This window comes from Trichosurus vulpecula, chromosome 8, assembly GCF_011100635.1.
Source record: "Trichosurus vulpecula isolate mTriVul1 chromosome 8, mTriVul1.pri, whole genome shotgun sequence".
NCBI lineage: Eukaryota > Metazoa > Chordata > Mammalia > Diprotodontia > Phalangeridae > Trichosurus > Trichosurus vulpecula.
Window position 1 is genome coordinate 74488039 of NC_050580.1, and position 19356 is coordinate 74507394.

General features: G+C 44.4%; 1 protein-coding gene across 1 annotated transcript in view; it reads right to left on the reverse strand.

The window, feature by feature from the left end:
* Window positions 1-13748, reverse strand: part of OGDHL (oxoglutarate dehydrogenase L) — a 53818-nt gene extending 40070 nt beyond the window's left edge. The window contains exon 1 of the mRNA XM_036737227.1: window positions 13616-13748. Coding sequence (XP_036593122.1) covers window positions 13616-13617 — 2 coding nt within the window. The 5' untranslated portion in view covers window positions 13618-13748. The remainder of the gene's footprint in view (window positions 1-13615) is intronic.
* Window positions 13749-19356: the final 5608 nt, after the last annotated feature.

Consider the following 19356-nt stretch of genomic DNA (forward strand, 5'->3'; position numbering starts at 1 on the left):
GAGTAAAGTACAAGAAAACTAAAGGTAGGAAGAGGCCACACTAGAAAAAGATTTCTTTCAAGGCCAGAGGACTTTGCATGTGACCCTGAGCAAAGGGGAGCCACTGAAATTTACTGAATAGGCGAATGACATGGGCAGGTTTATGCTTCAGGAAAATCACTTTGAATTCGGAAATAGTTAAATAATTGGGAAATATTTAAGTAACTAACTATATTGCGAGGGGGTGTATTTTTTTTAAAGAAAAATCACTTAGTACCTGGAGTGTCAAAGTAGACCAATGTAAAGAGACAGTTGAGGCAGGGAGGCCAACTAGAAGGCTATCACAATAGTACAGATGAGAGGCAAAGGGGACTTCAGCTAGGGTGGAGGCTGGGTGATTGAAGAGGAAATGTAGACCAGAGATGTTGTGACAGTAGAAACAAGATTTTGCACTGGATTTGATAGGTGGGGTGAGTAGGAGTGAGGAATGGAGACTGATACCAAGGTGGCCAGCCTGGGGGACTGGAAGATGGCAGTGGACTCGATAGTAATAGGGGAAGACGGGAGGTAGGGAAGGGAGGAGAGAATGATTTCTATTCTGGACACGTTGGTTGAGTTTTGAAACATCTATGGGGCATCCATTCTGGGGTGTCTAAAGGGCAGCTGGTGTTGTAGGACTGTGGCAGGATCTGTGCACGAGCTCTATAGAAATAATCATTTAACCCAAGGATGCTGCTGAGATCACCCAGGGGGATGATGGCAGAGAACAAAATGTAAAGAGGACTTGGGGTGTCCCCACGGTCAGTTAGGCCATACAGGTATACGCAGGACAAAGCAAAGCATCACAGATCTAGATCAGAGGCTGCTGATTCCTACCCTTTCATTTAACAAATAAGGAAACAGAGACTCAGGAAGGCACGGTATCTTGCCAAAGGTGGTCATACAAGCAGAAAGTATCAGAGGCAGGCTACAAATGGCAGCAGTAATTATTACGAGGGCTCTAAAGCCATCTCACCTCTCTTTGGATCTTCCCTAGCACCTAATGAGGGGCTCTGCACACAGTAGGCATGATGATAATGATAGCTAATATTTATTTGGCACCTACTATGTGCCTACTCAGCACAGGACTAAGAGCTTTACAAATACTATCTCAAATTGTTATTCTAGACTTTAGGGAAACACAAAAGACTTCTGAAATGTCATCTCATCCATCTTCCTTCAGACACACTTCCACCAGCTCAGACAGTTGAGATTCTCTCTTACATTTTTACGGGCTGTAAGATGACAAGAATGTATGAAATGCCCCTGGAATCTCTTCTTCTGTCTACTGTCTGCTTCCAGCTCTAAATCAATGATTCTCTGAGTCTATGAGCTACCATAAAATACTTCCCCATATATCTAGCCCAGATCCATCATGACATAGTGTGAGGCTATCATTATTCCCTCTTGTTCTGCCCTTATGGGAAACAGAATCCTTCTATCCCCTGCTACCAAAAGCAATACTGCAGAGCTTGGCCAGATCATCCTAAAAAAAAAAATTCCGCTCTGCCAAATTGAACTGACTGTCCCCCAAAGAAAACTGTGCACAGCCTTATTTCCATAGCAGGTGCTTGGTTGATTAAGTGCTCTATATTGCTCCCACTCTATCTTGCGCTCTCTTCCTCTCCCTCTATTTAAATCCTACCCATCCTCCAAAGTCTACCCGAAGTCCTGTCTTCTCCATGAAGCAAGCCTTCCCTGAACACTCTAATTCCACAGCAATCTTTCTTTCCTTGAATTTCTGGAACATTTACTATCTGAATCACTCATGTACGGTCTTATATCATTCATTCTATTGGGGAGGGGGGTAATTCTCTTGGATCTTTGAGGCTCTTTATTCGCAGTTTTCAAAGCCCTTTTTACATGCTATTTCATTTCATCGATTCATCAGTTCTCCTGCGTTATTAGGGCAGGCCCTAGGGATGAAAAATAACTCCCTGATTAGTAACTGAAATTTAATAGGGTGATGGGACACACACACGCCAATACAAGTCAGAATGAAAAAGGCAGGTCAAACCTAAAAGCGTGATGGTAATAAGAATGATAGTCAACACTCCCAAGAATTTCAGAACCAAAGAGCTTCCGAGTTGAAGTTGTTCGGTTGTTTCATTCGTGTCCGATTCTCCATGACCCCATTTGGGGTTTTCTTGGCAAAGATGCTGGAGCGGTTGGCCATTTTCTTTTCCAGCTCATTTGACAGACGAGGAAACTGAGGCAAACAACGTTAAGTGGCTTGCCCAGGGTCACACAGCTAGTGGGTGTTTGAGGCCAAATTTGAACTCGAGGAGATGAGTCTTCCTGACTCCAGGCCTAGCACTCTATCCATTCTGCCCCCCACCCCCGGCTGCCCTTCCAAGTTGGTAGAAACCTCAAAAATCATCTTCGAAAAAGGACCCCCCCCGCTTTTCATTGGGTAGGGTGGAGGTGGGAGGTAGGGAAAAAAAAAACAAAATTTTGTTCATTGAAATAAATAAGTAAAAAAAAGACTCCTACAACAAACTCGGTAAGTGGGTCTTCCTGCCTCTGACTGAATATTTCCATTGCGGAGGAATCTGCTACACCTCCTGAGGCAACCCATTCCACCTGGGCATTGCTCCTCTCGTAATTAGCAAGATTTTCCTACTTTAAAAGAAGAAAGAATTCTGGGTGATGCGATGACAAACCTTGACTCTCGAAGACCTACAAGGAAGTTTGTTGCCCACCTCCTGCCGAGAGATGATGGATGTGAGGTAATGAATCAGAGAGTCATTTTCAGACACGGCTAATGCGTGTGGATTTGTTTTACTGTATTTGGGTCTATTTAACCAAGGGAGGAGGTTTTTGTTTGATTTGTTTTGATTGTTACTCTGTGGGTTATTTTTTTTTTTAAATTTGGTATAGGGATTTGGGGAGAATGGAGGTCATTGAGAGTGATGAGGCCCCAAAAACCACATAGAAAAGAAGGAGCTTCAGAAGGGAATATCAACAAGCACGCCTAATTTATTAAATGCTTTTTTTAAAAAAAGTAAGCTGTTTCTAGTAAAGATTCAGGGTTTCATATGAAATCTCCTTTTTCTATTCTGTGTGGGTAGAAATTCCCATGTTAATTGGTCAATCGATCAACATTTATTAAGTACCTACTCTGTGCCAGGCACTGTGCTAAGCCTGAGGTCACAAAAAGAAACAAAAGACAATCCTTGCCCTCCAGGACCTCATAACTGGTGTTTGTAAAGTGCAGAGTAACAAGAAATAAAAATAAACATTTTGAAGCGAGCTTTTCCTTATATTAACGCCTAAACTTACCTCTTTGCAACTCCTACCCATGGATCCTAGTTCTGCCTCAAGCAGAACAAGTCTAACTTCTGTTTCACACATGACAGCCTTTTAGATGTTTAATGTATCTCTACACTCCCAAGTTTTCTCTTAGTTAAACATTCCGAGTTCAATCAGTCCTTATGTAGAACATGAACTTGAGTCCCTCCACCATGGTAGTTGCCCCTCTGCTGGGCACTCTCTAGCTTATGTCCTTCTTAAACTGTGGTGCCCAGAAAAGTAGTCAGACCATGGCTTAGAAGAAAATAAAATGGTCACTCCCTTATCCCTGGAAGTTATGCCTAATTACAGACCAACATCACATTCCCTTCTTCAGCTGGCCTATCACCCCCCTAAATCAGATTTTGCACTCCACTAAAGCCCTCTGATCTCTTACGGGCAAACCGCTATCTAAGTATATTTCCTTTATCTTATGTTTGTGAAGTCAATTCTTTGTACCCAGGTTTTGAGCCTTTACATTGACCTTGGTTGTATTTCAACATATTAGATTCAGCCCAGTGTTCTAGCCTGCCAAAGTATTTTGGGATTCTGATTCTGCCATTCTGCACATTGGTTCTCCCTCCTAGCTTTACGTCACTCACGGATTTCAAAAGGATGCCATCTTTGCCTTTATCCAAGTCACTGATGAAAAATGTCAAACGGCACATAGACAAGCACAAATCCCTAGGGCAACAGACTCTTTGGTTTCTGACCAATTCAACCAGTTCTAAAACCATCCAACTGTTCTATTAGCTAGTGGTTCATTGGATAGAGTGCCAGGCCTGGAGCCAGGAAGACTCATCTTCCTGAGTTCAAATCCAGCCTCAGACACTTGCTAGCTGTGTGACCCTGGGCAAGTCACTTAATCCTTGTTTGCCTCAGTTTCCTCATCTGTAAAATGAACCAGAGAAGGAACTGGCAAACCACTCCAGTATCTTTGCCAAGAAAACCTCAAACGGGGTCACAAAGAGTCGGACACAATCCAAAAAGCAACACACACCTCTCCAGCTTTTCCGTAAGATTAGCAGGAGATATTTTTCCACAAATCCTAGGAGGGGAGGATCACATTCCCTCTGGTTTCTATCATTTCCACCATAGGAGCCATTTCTTCCTTGTTGGTGAGAAATCAAATCCACAAGAGAATTTTCCCTTGTCATTTAATTCACCTTTTGAAGGATAAGTCATTAAGGGATGTTAAGAAATCACTGCCCGCTCTGCCTCTGGCAGAAGAAGGACGTCAGGAGGTGTCTGAAGTCCTCTATAATACAAGAGCATGTCCCTGTGCTGGGCTTATGATTTATTTCCCAAACTCTTCGTTTCCTCTTCCTATCCAGAACTATGGTTTATAGTACTCTCTCAATGCAAGACCACTTCAAGCTATTCAAGCTTAAAACTGCAATGAGCCTTTGGAGACACCTTGTATTTCTCGTTCTGGGAATCTTTAGTCAAATATTCTCCATGACCATGATGACCCACCCTGTTCTTACCTAAGGCTATAGCCATCAAGAGCCACCGTCTGGCCGCACAGAGTCACCCTCTACCCATCAAATCTCAGTGATACCTTGAGGGCGGTCAGATTGGCCTCCTTGCTTTAGAATGTCTAAAACTCCCTTTGCTTATTGCTTGAACTTTAAGCAGATGTTTGAAGCCATCGGTTTCACTCCTAGGTCCTTTCCTCTAGTTTTTTCCTGCGAACTTCTGGGTATTTTAACTGATACAGAGTAGATGTGTGAAAGCGGTTTTCTTCCTTCCTCTCCCTGTTTTAGATTAAAGCCATCTAGATTGGATTTGTAAAACACCATGTAAATATTCTTACCAGACCTCAGAAATAATAATAGGGAAATATTTTATCTCCTTTAGTTTAAAGAGCTCAAGAAAGGTTTCACCAACGAGACAATACCCAAGCTTTGCCTTATAGGAAGAGAAGATTGCAATAATTGGCAACATGAAGGGAGTCCATTCCAGAGACGGGAGACACTATACCCAAAAACATTCAGCCTCAGACACTTACTACCTGGGCGACCCTGGGCAAGTCACTTAACCCTGTTTGCCTCAGTTTCCTCATCTATAAAATGGGCTGGAGAAGGAAATGGCAAACCACTCCAGCATCTCTGCCAAGAAAACCCCAAAGGGTCAGACACAAATAAAGCAACTACCCAGCAACAATGCACAGAAGCAAAAGGGAATAGGGTGAGACTGTGGAATTGCCAGTAGCTTTTCCTTCCCTGATGGTGATTGAGAAGACAAGCCCCATTGCTCCTCAAGGAAGGGGACACCTTGGGCCTCTTATCCAAAGCTAGCATGGAGCCACGAGGACTTGGCCCTGCTATTGCTGAGAGATGTGGCACCAGAGGGTCTCTCTCTCTACTCAGATTAATAAAAAAGCAATGAGTACATGACCCTGGTGTTGCTTCTTTCCCCAGTGTAACCATAGCTTTTTCTGCTGCCATAGATGAAGGATTTTTAGAGAGGGAATGGACTAGGCCATGGTCTTGAGCTTTGAAAGTTCAGAAGGGCAGCTAACGCTAGCTGAGCCTGGTCTGCCAGCAGAGCCAAGGAGCAACCGGGGCCCGGCCCAGGACTGGCCTCACCCTGCAGCCAAGATGCCGAGTCTCACCAGCCAGGGAGTGACTTCCATCATTGGCTAGGCCATGTTCAGAAGAGCTGAGCAACAAATGCTTTAAACTTGAGCCTGCTTTCCCTGGGATGGGACTGAGAGTGTGCCCTTTGTTTGAGAAAGAGATGTGTTTGTAATCGACATTCTTGCACTATCTTCTCTATGTTACTCTTGTAAAAGCTCTTTAAAAATTAACTGAAATACAGAGTGTGTGGAGAGCACTACAAAATTAGGCTGGAAGGGAGTCATGAGGGGCCCTGAATACCACGATAAGACATTTCGGGTTTTTGTTTTTATTAAGCCTGTAGGAAGCCTCTGAAGGTTTTTGAGCAAGGGTGTTTCTGACCCTGGTGATATATTAAGGAGATTATTATGGCGGCAAAACAAAGGATGGGCTGGTCAAGGCAGAGCCTGGACACAGGGGAAAATCCAGGAGACTCCTGCGAGTCTAGACAAAAGGTCATGGGGACTTTATCCACCATATCCACCAACTTGGAAGAAGGCATGTGGGAGAAAACCTCAGCAATCTGTCCTTGGCCCTATGCTACTTCTACATTTTAATTAGTGACAGATGAAGACCTAGATGGCACGCTAATCAAATCTACAGATGACACCAAGCTTGGAACTAACAAACTGCCTGACATGGACAGGATTCAAAAAATCCCAACAGGCTAGAACAGTAGACCAAATTTAATAAGATGAAATTCAATGGAGATAAATGTAAGTTCCGACACTTGGGAGAATGAGAAAAAAAATAAACTTTATAAATATAAGATGGTGGAATAAGAACTGGAGGGGGAGAGGGGTTAACATAGAGCCAGCTCAATATAAGTTAACAGGGTGACGTGGTAACCAAAGAGGTTATGGAGAATTTGGCTACTGAGAGAAATGCAGAATAAGGGAAGTGATAACATATCTTCGCTCTGTCCTAGTCAAACCACACTTGACTGTGTTCATCTCTTAGGAAGACCATTGTTGAATGAGAGAATGTTCAGAGCGGGATGACCAAGATGTCGAGGGCACTGCAAACTATGCCATGTAAAGAACGGTCAAAGGAAGCAGGTAGAGATGTTTGCCTAGACTCCCTTGATGTGTACGTACGTACATACACATACACATACACACACACACACACACACACATTATGTAGATAGATAACTATATCTCTATGTTTGCCTAGGGTAGACATGACATTTGTGCCATCTTGTATTAGAAAGACTCTCATACGAAAGACTAATAGATTTGCCCAAAAAGGCAGAAATAGGAATGGTGGGTAAAAGTTACAAAGGGGAAAATTTAAGCTTGATGGGAAGAATTCCCCAGAGATTGGAGCACTCCCAGAGTGGAATGAGTTGTCCAAGGAAAGTGGTAGATTCCCTATTCCTGGATGTCTTCTAGTGAATTCCAGATGATCACTTGCCAGGTGAGGGGATGATATTCACATATGGATTGGACCAAATGACCTTCGAGGTCATAGGATTATGCAGCTCTAGCTGGAAGGCATCTCACAGCCTGTCTGATCCAAAACCCACCCCTCCTCTCTGCCCATTTTACAGATGAGGCCAAGGGAAGATAAGGGGCTTGGCCAAGGTCACACAGTAGGTGTCAGAGGTAGGTTTTGAGCCTAGATCCTCTGACTCCATGACCAGTGCTTTTTCCACCACAGCATACCACCTTCTGTGAAAAGACACTGACTGGGTTTGGTGACTAAGTGACCTCTGAGGAAGCATTTTCAGCAGGAAGGTGAGGACAGAAGAAACCAAGGTGCTGAGCATTGAGCAAATGAATACATTAAACACCAGCCACTATTTCTAAAGGTCTGACTACAAAGAGGAAGAGAAAACAAGACAACAGTCTTAAGGAAACAAGAGAATCAAGAACCCCAGCAATCTGGGGGAAATCAAGAGATTTTTCACTTTCAGGGAAGTAAGCACTTCAATTCACAATCTCATTCTACAAGACTTTCCTGAGCACTTATATGCACTACACTGTGTTTGCAGGCAGAGAGGAAGAGAAGCCAGTGTAAAGGATAAAGATGAATGAGAGAGGAAAGATGAGCATTGGACCCACCCTCCTCCCCACTACTTTCTCCCTATTACCAAGGCTACCCTAACCCAGGTCCCTCCTAACCTTTCTCAGGGACAGGACAGTAGTGCCTCATGGGTCTCCCTCCCTCTCTAGTCAGAGGTTCTTAACCTGGGGTCTATGAACTTGGGGTGTACATGCATACACACACACACACACGTTTACACATATATATATGTAGATATGTAGATAGATAACTACACATATAACCAATATAATTGATTTCCTTTATAATCCTACGTATTTTATTTTACATATTTAAAAACATTCTGAGAAGGGGTCCATAGGCTTCCCAGACCACCAGAGGGGTTCATGACACACGAAAAGTCAGGAACCCCCTTTTTCTCTCTAACCGGCACTCCAACGAGCTTCCAAATAATGTTCCTAAAGTACAGCTCTGTCTATGGCACTCAAGAATCTTCAGGGGCCCTATTACCTCTAGAATAAAAGACAAACTCCTCCACCTGGCATTTACAGCTCTCACAAACTGCCTCCAGCTGAGCAATGCAGCCTTGTTTCACTTCATTTCCTTTCACATATTCTACATTCTACCCTTTGGTTAAATTACCTTCCTCCATGCTCATCTCCCATCTCCATGCTTTCATGCAGGCTGACCCCACATCTGGAATGTAGACCCTCAAAACTTCTTAGAATCCCCAGCTTCCTTCAAAACCCAGCTCAAATACCTCCTCCTCCTCCAGGAAGTCTTTCATGATTCCCCTAATCATTATGATGGCGATGGGATCTGAACCCCTAAAAGGAAAAGACCATGTCTTTGGGATCTGGGACCCCAAAAGAAAAAGCCCCTGGACTTTCTTACAAGGCTCAGGTCACAGGTGTTCACCTGGGGTAATCAGCCCAGCTCAGTTAATTAACTGCCCTTTCATAGTCTGCACCTGGCCCCACCCTAGCCCACCACGCCTTAATTCCACATAGACCACTTCTCTGTTCCCACAGTCTTCTGTATAAAAGATTCATCTTGTTTCAATGAAGGTGGTCAGACTCTAGCCAATGCTAAGATATCCCATAAGAGTCTGGCCAATATGGCGGATTTTTAGTAAATTTTGTTTTTCTTCGGCTGAAAGAAGGCTTGGGTTGAATTTATTCGTGCAGGAACCACTTGTTGCTATTTTGAGGTCCCAGCACCCCTACACCTCAACAATTAAAACTCTCTCCTTCCTTATATTATCTTGCACTCACTTATCTATTTACACATTGCATCCCCAGCAGAATATAAGTTCCTAAGGGGGCAGACAGAGTCTGGTTGTGTTTTCACCTCTGCAGAGTAGGCACCTTATATATATTTGTTGAACAAAGTCCTGGAGCACACAAGAAGGACACACACAAATGGGAGGGTTAGCCTTGGAAAGAAAGACAGCGACTTCACCCTTTGAGACAGGAGGAAAGGGCAGAATGGGGGGTGAGAAAGGACTGAAGACAGGGAGATGAGGCAGCTCAGGATGGATGGCCTCAACACCCTGGCAGAGGGGAGAATAGAAGCCCAGTTGGGGGTGTGACAAGGTTTGGAATAGTAGGCCTGGGTTACATGAGAGGGAGGGGTCAATAAGATTTAGACAAAAGGACTCCTGTGCGATCATAAGATCCCAGTTAAAGCTTAAAATAGAAATTTGTGGTTGACCTAGTCGGCTGATTTTCCTGATTTTCTCCAGCCGGGTAACTTAAAAAAAATCCCTAAGAACACGGGACCTAGGCTGGTAGATTGAGAGACAAGGATAGAAAGTGGGTCAGTGGATCAGATGGCAGGAACTTCTACTGCATTTTGGGCCTTTATCCATTATCTGGCCATTCTTGATTAAAAAGTGGGTAGGGAGTGGGACATGTGTCCCATCTCCCTAATCAGGTTGTAATGTAGAATTCCAGTCCTCAAGGTGCTCATTAATTTTCAAATCAATTAATCAATAAGCATACATTAAAAGCCTACAAAAGCTAGGTTTGAGGATGCAAAGACAGAAAAAGAAACAATCCCTGCCCTTTAAGAAGCTTACATTCTACTTGAGGAAACAACACTATACTCTACCTGTGAATAAAAAATATCTACAAAGTGAATCCAAAGTCACTGGTGTGGGGGAGGAGGGCAGCTGGAGGGATTGGGATGGGCTTCTGGGAAGTTAGTGATTCCAAGCTCAGAGGTAAGGAGGAGAGATTTGCAGGCTCAGAGTAGTCTGGGTGCCCCCACCCAGTGCCCAGAGCACAGCAGCAGTAATAAACATTGGTAGAAAATGACAGCAGGAGAGGGCAGTGGGTCACCAGGACGTCACTGACTCCTGGTTGATTGTTTCAGTAATGTTGCACAAACCTACACACACACCCCATGGTCCTGCTTGCACTTGGTTTAACTCCTGACATTGAGCTCACCCCTATAGACAACCGAGCCAGGCGCTCGGGCCCAGAGAAAGGTTGAGGAAGCTCCTGGGCTTGGTGCTTTAAACAAAGAAGTACAAAGACACCTTTGGGACCCTTCCCACAACAGACCTCCTGGGTAAGATTCCTTCAGCCCATATTTACAATTTGTTACCAGGGAAACCTCAGGGGTGGGTTCCGGATAAATATCCATTTATGGTCATCAGCTCTGCCCAGCTCCAGGCTCAGGCCCTCCGTGGGCTTTCCAAATCCAACAGGGTTAATAATTAGAGAGCTGAGCTGGCAGTTTCTGATTCCAGGGTTTGAAAGAGGACCCTGCCACTGTAAGACCTGGCACCTCGCTTGCATAACCCCATCTATTCAGATGAGAAAACAAACCCCACCATCCAGGACAGCTGAACTCAAAGCTGGCTCTGCATTTCCCTATCCCATGACCCTGGAGATCTAGAGACAAATGACCCAACACTCCCAACCCCACCCCCAGGAAAAGGGGAACAAAGAGGAAAGCTTCTGATATGGGTGTTATCAATTGAGAGGTAACCTAAGAAAAATGTCCAGAGCTAGTGGAGGGATAGAGATTCCATAATGGAGAACATCCCAGGAGATGTTAAAGCTAGACTATAGTAGGGAACCTTAAGTTAGTGCAGAAAGCCCTATGATTATTTCTGAGGCACACAAATTTAAAGAACTGGAGGGGAGGTACTACAGCTAGGGCACAGGGACTCCCAAGCAATATAATATTACAGTCCTAAGTCAAAGGACAAGAGAGAGATATTTGCTCTACACAGAAATGCCAAAATGGACAAATCTATGATGGAACACTAAGCTGCTCAAGCTGGCCTTTCTTCTCTCCTCCATATAAAACCTCTGCTCCAACCCAAGCTGTCTCCTTGTCATCCTCATTCCCACCTCCACATCTCTGCTCATGCTGTTCTTTTCCAAGATCACAGAACCCGGAATCAACTTGTCCAGAGTCATACAAATCTGAGTCAGGACTTAAACCCAGGCGCTTCTGACTCCAGGTCTAACGCTAAAACCACATTCACCTGTATTCATGAAATTAGATATAAACAAGTCTGAAGAAGAAAAGGGGGATGGATAAAGTACTTTCACAGTACAGTATAATGCCAGTTCATTGAGGGCCGCTCAGAGAGAGCTCAACATACAGTAGATGCTTAATAGTGCTCCAGAATTATACTGACTAGTAAGAGTTGGTGTTTTCTCTTGTCTACAGATAAATGCCCTTAGGGGTTCTACTCACAAGAGAGCCAAACATGGCCAATGAAGCCCTAATGACTAACTACTGTCCATTATTAACTAAGGTAGACATTTCCTGAGCCCCTACAATCTGAAAGGTGTTGTATTCACAGAGTTAACCCATCCTTTACTCTTTTCCTAGAGTCAAGACAAGGTTTGAAATTTTCAAGCCCCTTGAGACTTTATCACAGAATAAATTCCTACAGGCCATGGAGAGTGGAATATCTAACCTTTAAAAGACATTTTTAAGAAACAAAGTAATATTTTTAAAAAATATTCCCCGCTGCATCTCCTTGATTGTTGTGCCATAATGTGGCTACCTATCTTCCTTCCCCTAGTGCCATCTCAGGCTCAACCCTTCAACTGCATTTTCCTTTTAAAACTAAATAACACAAATTTGTTGTTTAGTTGTTTTCAGTCATGTCTGATCTTTGTGATCCCAGTTCGGGGTTTTCTTGGCAACGATACTGGAGTGGTTTGCCATTTCCTTCTCCAGCTCATTTGACAGATGGGGAAATTGAGGCAAACAGGGATTAAGTGACTTGCCCAGGGTCACACAGCTAGTAAGTGTCTAAGGCCAATTTGAACTTAGGAAGATGAGTCTTTGTGACTCTAGGCCCAGAGCTCTGTGCACTGTGGCGCCCCCTAGCTGCCCTAAAATACACAAATGTAGTCAGTATGTGTGCCACATGTCTACTGTATAAATTCTCAGCAAACAGGATCTTCCCAGATACAGATCCACAACATGGGAAATTAATAATGCTTTCAGTTAGAGGCCAAGGATATCACCCTTGGGAAAAGCTGATATCCTCGTATCCTGAAATATAGTTTATTCCATAACAGTTGCTGGGACTCCAATCCCTGAGCACAGCAGCCAGGGAGTCCAACATCCTACAACCTCCAGAAGAGATATACTATGAACCCAGAGAAAGGAGGAACTTGGAAGGTCCTAGCTGTGATCCTTGCACCCTCCCAGCATGATGGACAGCTTTGGGAGAAAAGCACCAGTTCAACTTTACATGCATTTATTAGGCACCTCCTATATACCAGGCATAGCACTAAGTGCTGAGGATGCACAAACAAAAGTGAACCATCACCTAACCTCAAGGAGCTTCTATTCTATTGTCAAGCTATCTCTTTGGAAGTCACCGCTTCCAAAGCTGAGGGTTTCCTTTATTCCTTTACTTCTGTTCCTCTGCTTTCCTTTCCTACCCCAGTCCTATTTTGCTCTAGTCTGTCCCCTTCCTGGACAAGCTACACAGTAAGCTCTTTGAGGAGCAGGGATCTTTGTATGTCCCTATGGCCTGATATCAGACTCTGCACAGAGTAGGAATTGTGGTTCAGTGGAAAGCCCACTGGATTTGGAGTCAGAAGCCTGACCCAGTGGTCCAGGACCTGGAACATAATAGACATTGAACAAATGTTTGAATGAATGAATGAATGGGTTCAAAAATCAGCTCTGTTGCTTTCTATCTTTGTGACTCTGGGCAAATCACTTAACCTATTAGGGCCTCAGTTTCCTTATCTGTAAAATGAGAGGGTCAGACTACAGTACATCTAAAGGTCCTTCCCACTCTCAAGTCCCATGCTCCTAAGAATCAGTGCCTCCCATTCTGGGTCCGGCTTCTTGCTTCTCCCTTAGTGACCACCTCTGCCTGCTCATTTGCTTCCCTTAGACTAGGGTTTCCATGTCCCGGCATCTCTGCGGGTGTTCCCTGCTTATCCTTTGGCTCAGACGGTGAGTGGTGCATCGCTTCACTGGGATTTGCTTTTCCTGTGGACTCTGGCTTAGCTGTGGGGATCCCACCCAGCTCCTGCACCAACCAGGAGCACAGGCACAGGAAAAGGGCTGATCATCAGAACCAAAGGTTGAGAGTCCTCATGAAGAGAGGTTCTGGGAAGGATGGGGCCTGGGAGGGGATGGCGGAGGACAGCCAAGGGTCCTTTGTTGTCCTCCCTACTTACATGAGGTTGAGCAGTGGTCAAAAGCTCAGGGGTCAGCAGGGCCAGAGTCCAGGGTCCTGGATCCCCTGGGAACTGACAGGAATGTCTTCTCATGCAGGGGAGGACGAGATCTGAATAGCGATGGATGGCCCGCCTGGACAAAAGGGAAGGAAAGGCCAAAGTAAATCAGAGCCCGGGATGAAAGAGACTGAGTCACTGGGCCAGGAGCCAGGGCACACTCCAGGAAGGAGGCCATTCAATCCTCTTGGTGCCAAGTCCTCTCTTTGGTGACTTCTAAGCTCGAGCTGGAGCTCGCTCACACACACACACACACACACACACACACACACACACACGCGCGCGTGCGCGCACACACACGCACACAAAATTCCCTTAACACAAACAGCTCTTCAGCTCAGGCTTCGTCGCTCTAATGCCTCTTAGTGGCACATATATGTGTGTGTGTGTGTGTGTGTACACACACACATGTCAGTGTGCCACATCTCTGCCTGCACCAGCTCAATGACAGACTCACCCATTCATTCATTGAGCCCTTGCTGTGTACATGCCTAGCACTACAGTAGACAGGGAGCGTAAGACACAAACTTTCACAGAACCTGCAGTACAGTTGGGCAGAGACCGTGTGTATAAAAACGCAGCCAACAGAAGAGACGCCAAATAGCTCTATGGGGCTGGCTGCCCAAAGGGTGCCACAAATAGTGAAAGAAGAAAGAAAGTTCAAGTCAGAAGACCTGGGTTCTAGACCTGACAGGTCCCAGAATCAGAAGAGACCCCAGAAGTTTTCTACCACATCCAAACTCTTTCTAAAAAAAAAGCTCTTCTCTGGATTTCTGTAGGCCTCAGTTTCCTCATCTGGAAAATGGAGATTATAATACCTACCTCACACGGCAGACCTAAGGAGAGCATGGATAGAAAAGCAGTTTGAAAAATATGTAATGTCATTCAAATGAAAGGTGTAAGCACCGTCAAACTGAACTCTAGACCTCATACCAAGGACCGGCTCTGGAGCCACAAGAACCTCAACACTCAGAAGTTCTAGAATTCCCCCTTAATAAGAATCATGGCCCAGGGCTGGGATCTAAGCATCCCAACCACAGCCGAGGAAAATCCGGCTGAAATAACCTGTTCGGCAAAAAGCATGTCCCCAGGCTCCGGGAGAATCAGAGAATAGATCTTCAAGCTCAAGAAAGAATTGACCATCACCATCCCATAAATGCCGGCTGTGAGAACATTTTGTTTTGAAAACACATCAACCAGGAAGTGACCTCGGCTGGCACCTGCAGACTAACCAAGGACTCACACCATTCTGGGGCATTCACCTTCACAGAACTCAGCAGGAGACTCTGTGTACCCAGCAGGGGCCCAGCCACAAGCTCCAGCCTTCACAAGGCCTGGCTCCCCTCCAGGACTCTGCTCTGGCTCTGATTTTAAAAGGGCTTCGGAAGATTGGGAGAGGGAGGAAGAGAAGAATAAGAGAGATAAAAAGAGAGGGGGAGAGACAGAAGAAGAGAGAGGAAGGGGCCGGAAGTGAAGGAGAGAGAGGGAAAGAGAGAGACAGAGAGGAAGAGACAGAGGGAGCTAGAAAGGCATCATCAGCTTTGCCTGTCCTTGCTGTCATCAGGGACAACTGGGTGGAACTGCCCAATTGGCAATCCATCGATCCTAGCTTCCATCCCAGCAATAACATCAGAAATAACAAGTGTCAAGTGTCAAAGTTTCCTCCAGATGTGGTCTACGAATAAGAAGACCTCGGCCAGTGGCCCCCAGCTCCCTTAATTAGTCCCTGGGGACAGGGAAAAGAAGAGCACAAGGTTAATAGCAATACCGAGTGACATTTCCTTAGCATTTTAAGGTTTGCAAAGCTCTTTCCTTACATGATCTCACTAATCATTGCAAGCACTATCATCCCCACTTTATAGGTGAGAAAACTGAGGTTGAGTGACCATGGCCAAGTCACTGAATAGCTAGTGGTGGAGCAGAGGTGTCGAAATCATGGCCAGAGGTAATTGGAAAACACTGAAAATAAATAAAAATACAATACAACACAGATGATGATCATTTGTGGTTTTCTAAATTAATATAGAGATGCAGGGATGCTTCTATTTGAGTTTGACCCTAGTGATATAGAAACCCAAACTTAAAACCAGGGATCTTCCCTGGGTTCAAGCCCCAGCTCTAACATATCCCAAGCTCAATGATATGAGCTATTTGTGTAAGCTCCCAGGGCTTTGGGCAATCTCTAAAACCCTGAGTGGTAGAGAAGGTGCAGGCCTGTGTTGATGGAGGGAGATTTCTCATCCAGGAACTTCCCTATGCCATTGAAATCCCTTAAAACGCTGCCATTACATCCACAGTGACTGCTCCCTCCTCAGAATCCCCACAGTACTTGCCCTCTGGACTACTCATTTGGCACTTATCCGAGCCTTGTGTGACTAGTCAAGTGTTGGTGTAAATGGCCCGTCTCCACAACTAGACTGGTATCCAAGGATCATGGGATCATGGACCTAGAGCTAGAAGGGACCTTAGAAACCATCTATTCCCACCCACCGACCCTCATTTCATGGCTAAATTAAGTGACTTTCGCAAGGTTAACTAGGAGCAAAGAGTTCGTGGAGATGATTCTCTGTCCTATCCCAAGGATCTTCCTCATTGACCTGACTGTTGGCCTAAAGAAAGAAAATGGTGGGTGGATGCAATTTGGAAGCCAATGCTTAAGGAAAAGGGGCCTAAATAAATGGAGAAGAGGGGAAGCATCGAATAGAATCTACCATATGAATTTTTCTGAGACAAGACAGAAACCTAGATGTGGAAATGGATCCTAAGGATGATGTGTAAATTCATGAAGGATTCCCTTTCCCACCCCCTTCCCATCTCAACTAGATTGTAAGTTCCTTGAGGGCAGGGACTATCTTTTGCCTCTTTGTGTATCCCCAGTGCTTAGTACAGTGCCTGGCACACAGTAGGTGCTTCATGAATGTTTAGTGATTGGTTGATTTTCAATTTAATAAATATTTATTAAGGGCATTGTGCTAGGCACTAGGAGATATCCAAAGTGTTTGTTGTTTAGTTGTTTTCAGTTGTGTCTGACTCTAAGTAACCCCTTTTGAGGTTTTCTGGGCCAAGTACTGGAGTGGTTTGTCATATCCTTCTCCAGCTCATTTTACAGATGAGGAAACTGAGGCAGAGTTAAGTGACTTGCCCAGAGTCTGTGTGACACAAGTGTCTGAGGCCGGATTTGAACTCAGGTCTTCCTGACTCCAAACCTGTCACTCTATCCACTGAGCCACCTAGCTGCCCTGACTGGGTTAGACTGAGACTAAGCTTGTTCCTCAGCAGATGGGCCAAACCCAGAGAATCCTTGGGATTCCAGGGTGTCCCACAGACTCTGGTAGCAGATTAGCTTTCAAGAGCCAAGACAAGTATATTAAGAGACTGAATTCTCAAAAAATTAGAGGCATGTAAATAGGTGGAAGGCCAGAAAGGAAGTAACTTTAGGAATGGAAAGCTGAACAAATGATGATATCCAAGTATAACGGAATGTTATTGTGCTGTCAGAAACAAAGAACATGAGGAATTCAGTGAAACACTGGAGGCACTATATGAACTGACACAGAGCAAAGAAAAAAGAACTGAGAGGACGGACAATATACACAACAACTATAATATTGCAGATGAAAACCATGCTATGAGGCAAACTGAACCCAGATTAAATGCATTGGCCAATATTCGTTCTAGGGGCAGCCAAGGTGGCACAGTGGATTAGAGTGCCAGGTCTGGAGTCAGGAAGACTCATTTTCCTGAGTTCAAATCCAGCCTCAGACACTTACTTAGCTGTGTGACCCTGGGCAAGTCACTTAACCCTGCTTGCCTCAGTTTCTCATCTGTAAAATGAGCTGGAGAAGGATATGGCAAAGCGCTTTAGTATCTTTGCCAAGAAAACCTCAAATGGGGTCATGAAGAATAGGACACGACTGAAATGACTGAACAACAACGAAAAGATTAGTTCTGGAAGACAAATGATGAAACACATTCCCCTGTACCCAGTTGCTGGAGTGCAGGATGGAAAACAACGAATGCTAATCGTTGCTATGGTTAATTAGCTTTTTCTTTGCTACAAGGATATGTATGCCACAGGCAGGGGAAATGTGGGGAATATCTACTAGGAAATTACTATAAAGAAAAACAAATGTCAGTGAAGCTTCAAATTTAAAAAAATTAAAATTAAAATGAGAGTACATATAGATCAAATTGAGCCCAAGATCATAGAAAAATGTCTGTTTGGTCCACGAAGGAGCTGATCTCTAGGATATATCTCTAGAGCCTCCTGGAGACATGTGGAGACCGAGAAGTATATTGTTAAATGAGGATAATTTAGTAAGTGATCCAACCATCTAAAATACACTGGCTAGACTTTTATGTGTACTTTTGATGACTTTTTAACCCTGTGGATACTACTGTATTTACTCTTTCCTCTCATGTATAAACTATGAGTTCAGAGAGGATTCCAAGTAAATTTGAGTGGTCTGGGAAGGCTCCATGAAAGAGGGCGGGGAGGAGAAAAAGGAGACTAGTCTCTGGACAAAGAAAGAAGGGTTAGATTTGGCTGGAGAGATGGGGGCTTCCAGGAGAGGGAAGCAAACTTATCAATGCAGGAATGTGGAACACCTATACTGGAGCAGTAAAAGGCTCAGCATGCCTGGAGTATGTTTGTATAACAAAGCTCAGGAAGTATGTCTTGGGGTGATGATAGTAAAGGGTCTTAAAGAACATTAAATAACATTCATTGCTTGCTTAAAAATAAAATTTGTTGTCACAGAGGGTTTGTGAACAAGGGGAATGGCAAGAGGGCAAAATCATACAAGATGGCACAACTGTGTCAGTATCAGCCCAATCAAATCAAGAGGTATTTATTAAGCACCTACTATGTGCCAGGCACAGTGCTAACTGGCAGAAGGGAGAGAGAATGAGACAAAAAAAGGGAGCAAAAATAGATCCTGCTCTCAAGAAGCTCACATTCTAATGCAGAAGACAACATGCAAACAACTATGTACAAACGAGAGATAGACGAGATAAATTGTGGATAGTGTGAGAAGGAAGACGCTGGCATTAAAGTGAATCTGGAAAGACTTCTTGTAGAAGGTGAGATTTTTAAGGGAGACTTGAAGAAAGCCGAGAAGTCAGGAAAAAGATAAAAAGGGAAAGAATTCTAAGCATGGGGGCCAGCCAGTAGCAACGCCACAAGTATGGGGATGGAATGTCTTATGGGAGGGATAGCCAGGAGGCCAAAAGCACTAGATCAAAAAATACAGGAAGTTGAGGAAGGTGTAAGAAGACCGGACAGAAATGGTAGGAAGGAGCCAAATTATTAAAGGTTTTAAAAGCCAGAAGACGTTATGTTTGATCTGGGAGGTAATAGGAGCCATTGAAGTTTATTGAATGGGAGGGAGGGAAGGAAGGTGGGAAGAAGGGAGAGAGGAAGAGCTCAGGAGACTTGGTCAGGCCTGAGCTTTGGGAAGGTCAATAGAGCTACTTCAGGGAGGAAGGTTGCTACAGTGGGAAGTACACTGACATTGGAGTCAGAAGACCTGGGATCAAATCCCATTTTTGACACTTATTACTACCTGTGTGACCTTGGGCAAACCACAGCCTCCTTGGGTGGCATCTGTAAAATGAGGGGATCGATCTTGAAAATCTTTAGGGTCTCTTAAAGCCCAAAATCTATGATCCTATGACCTCCTCAA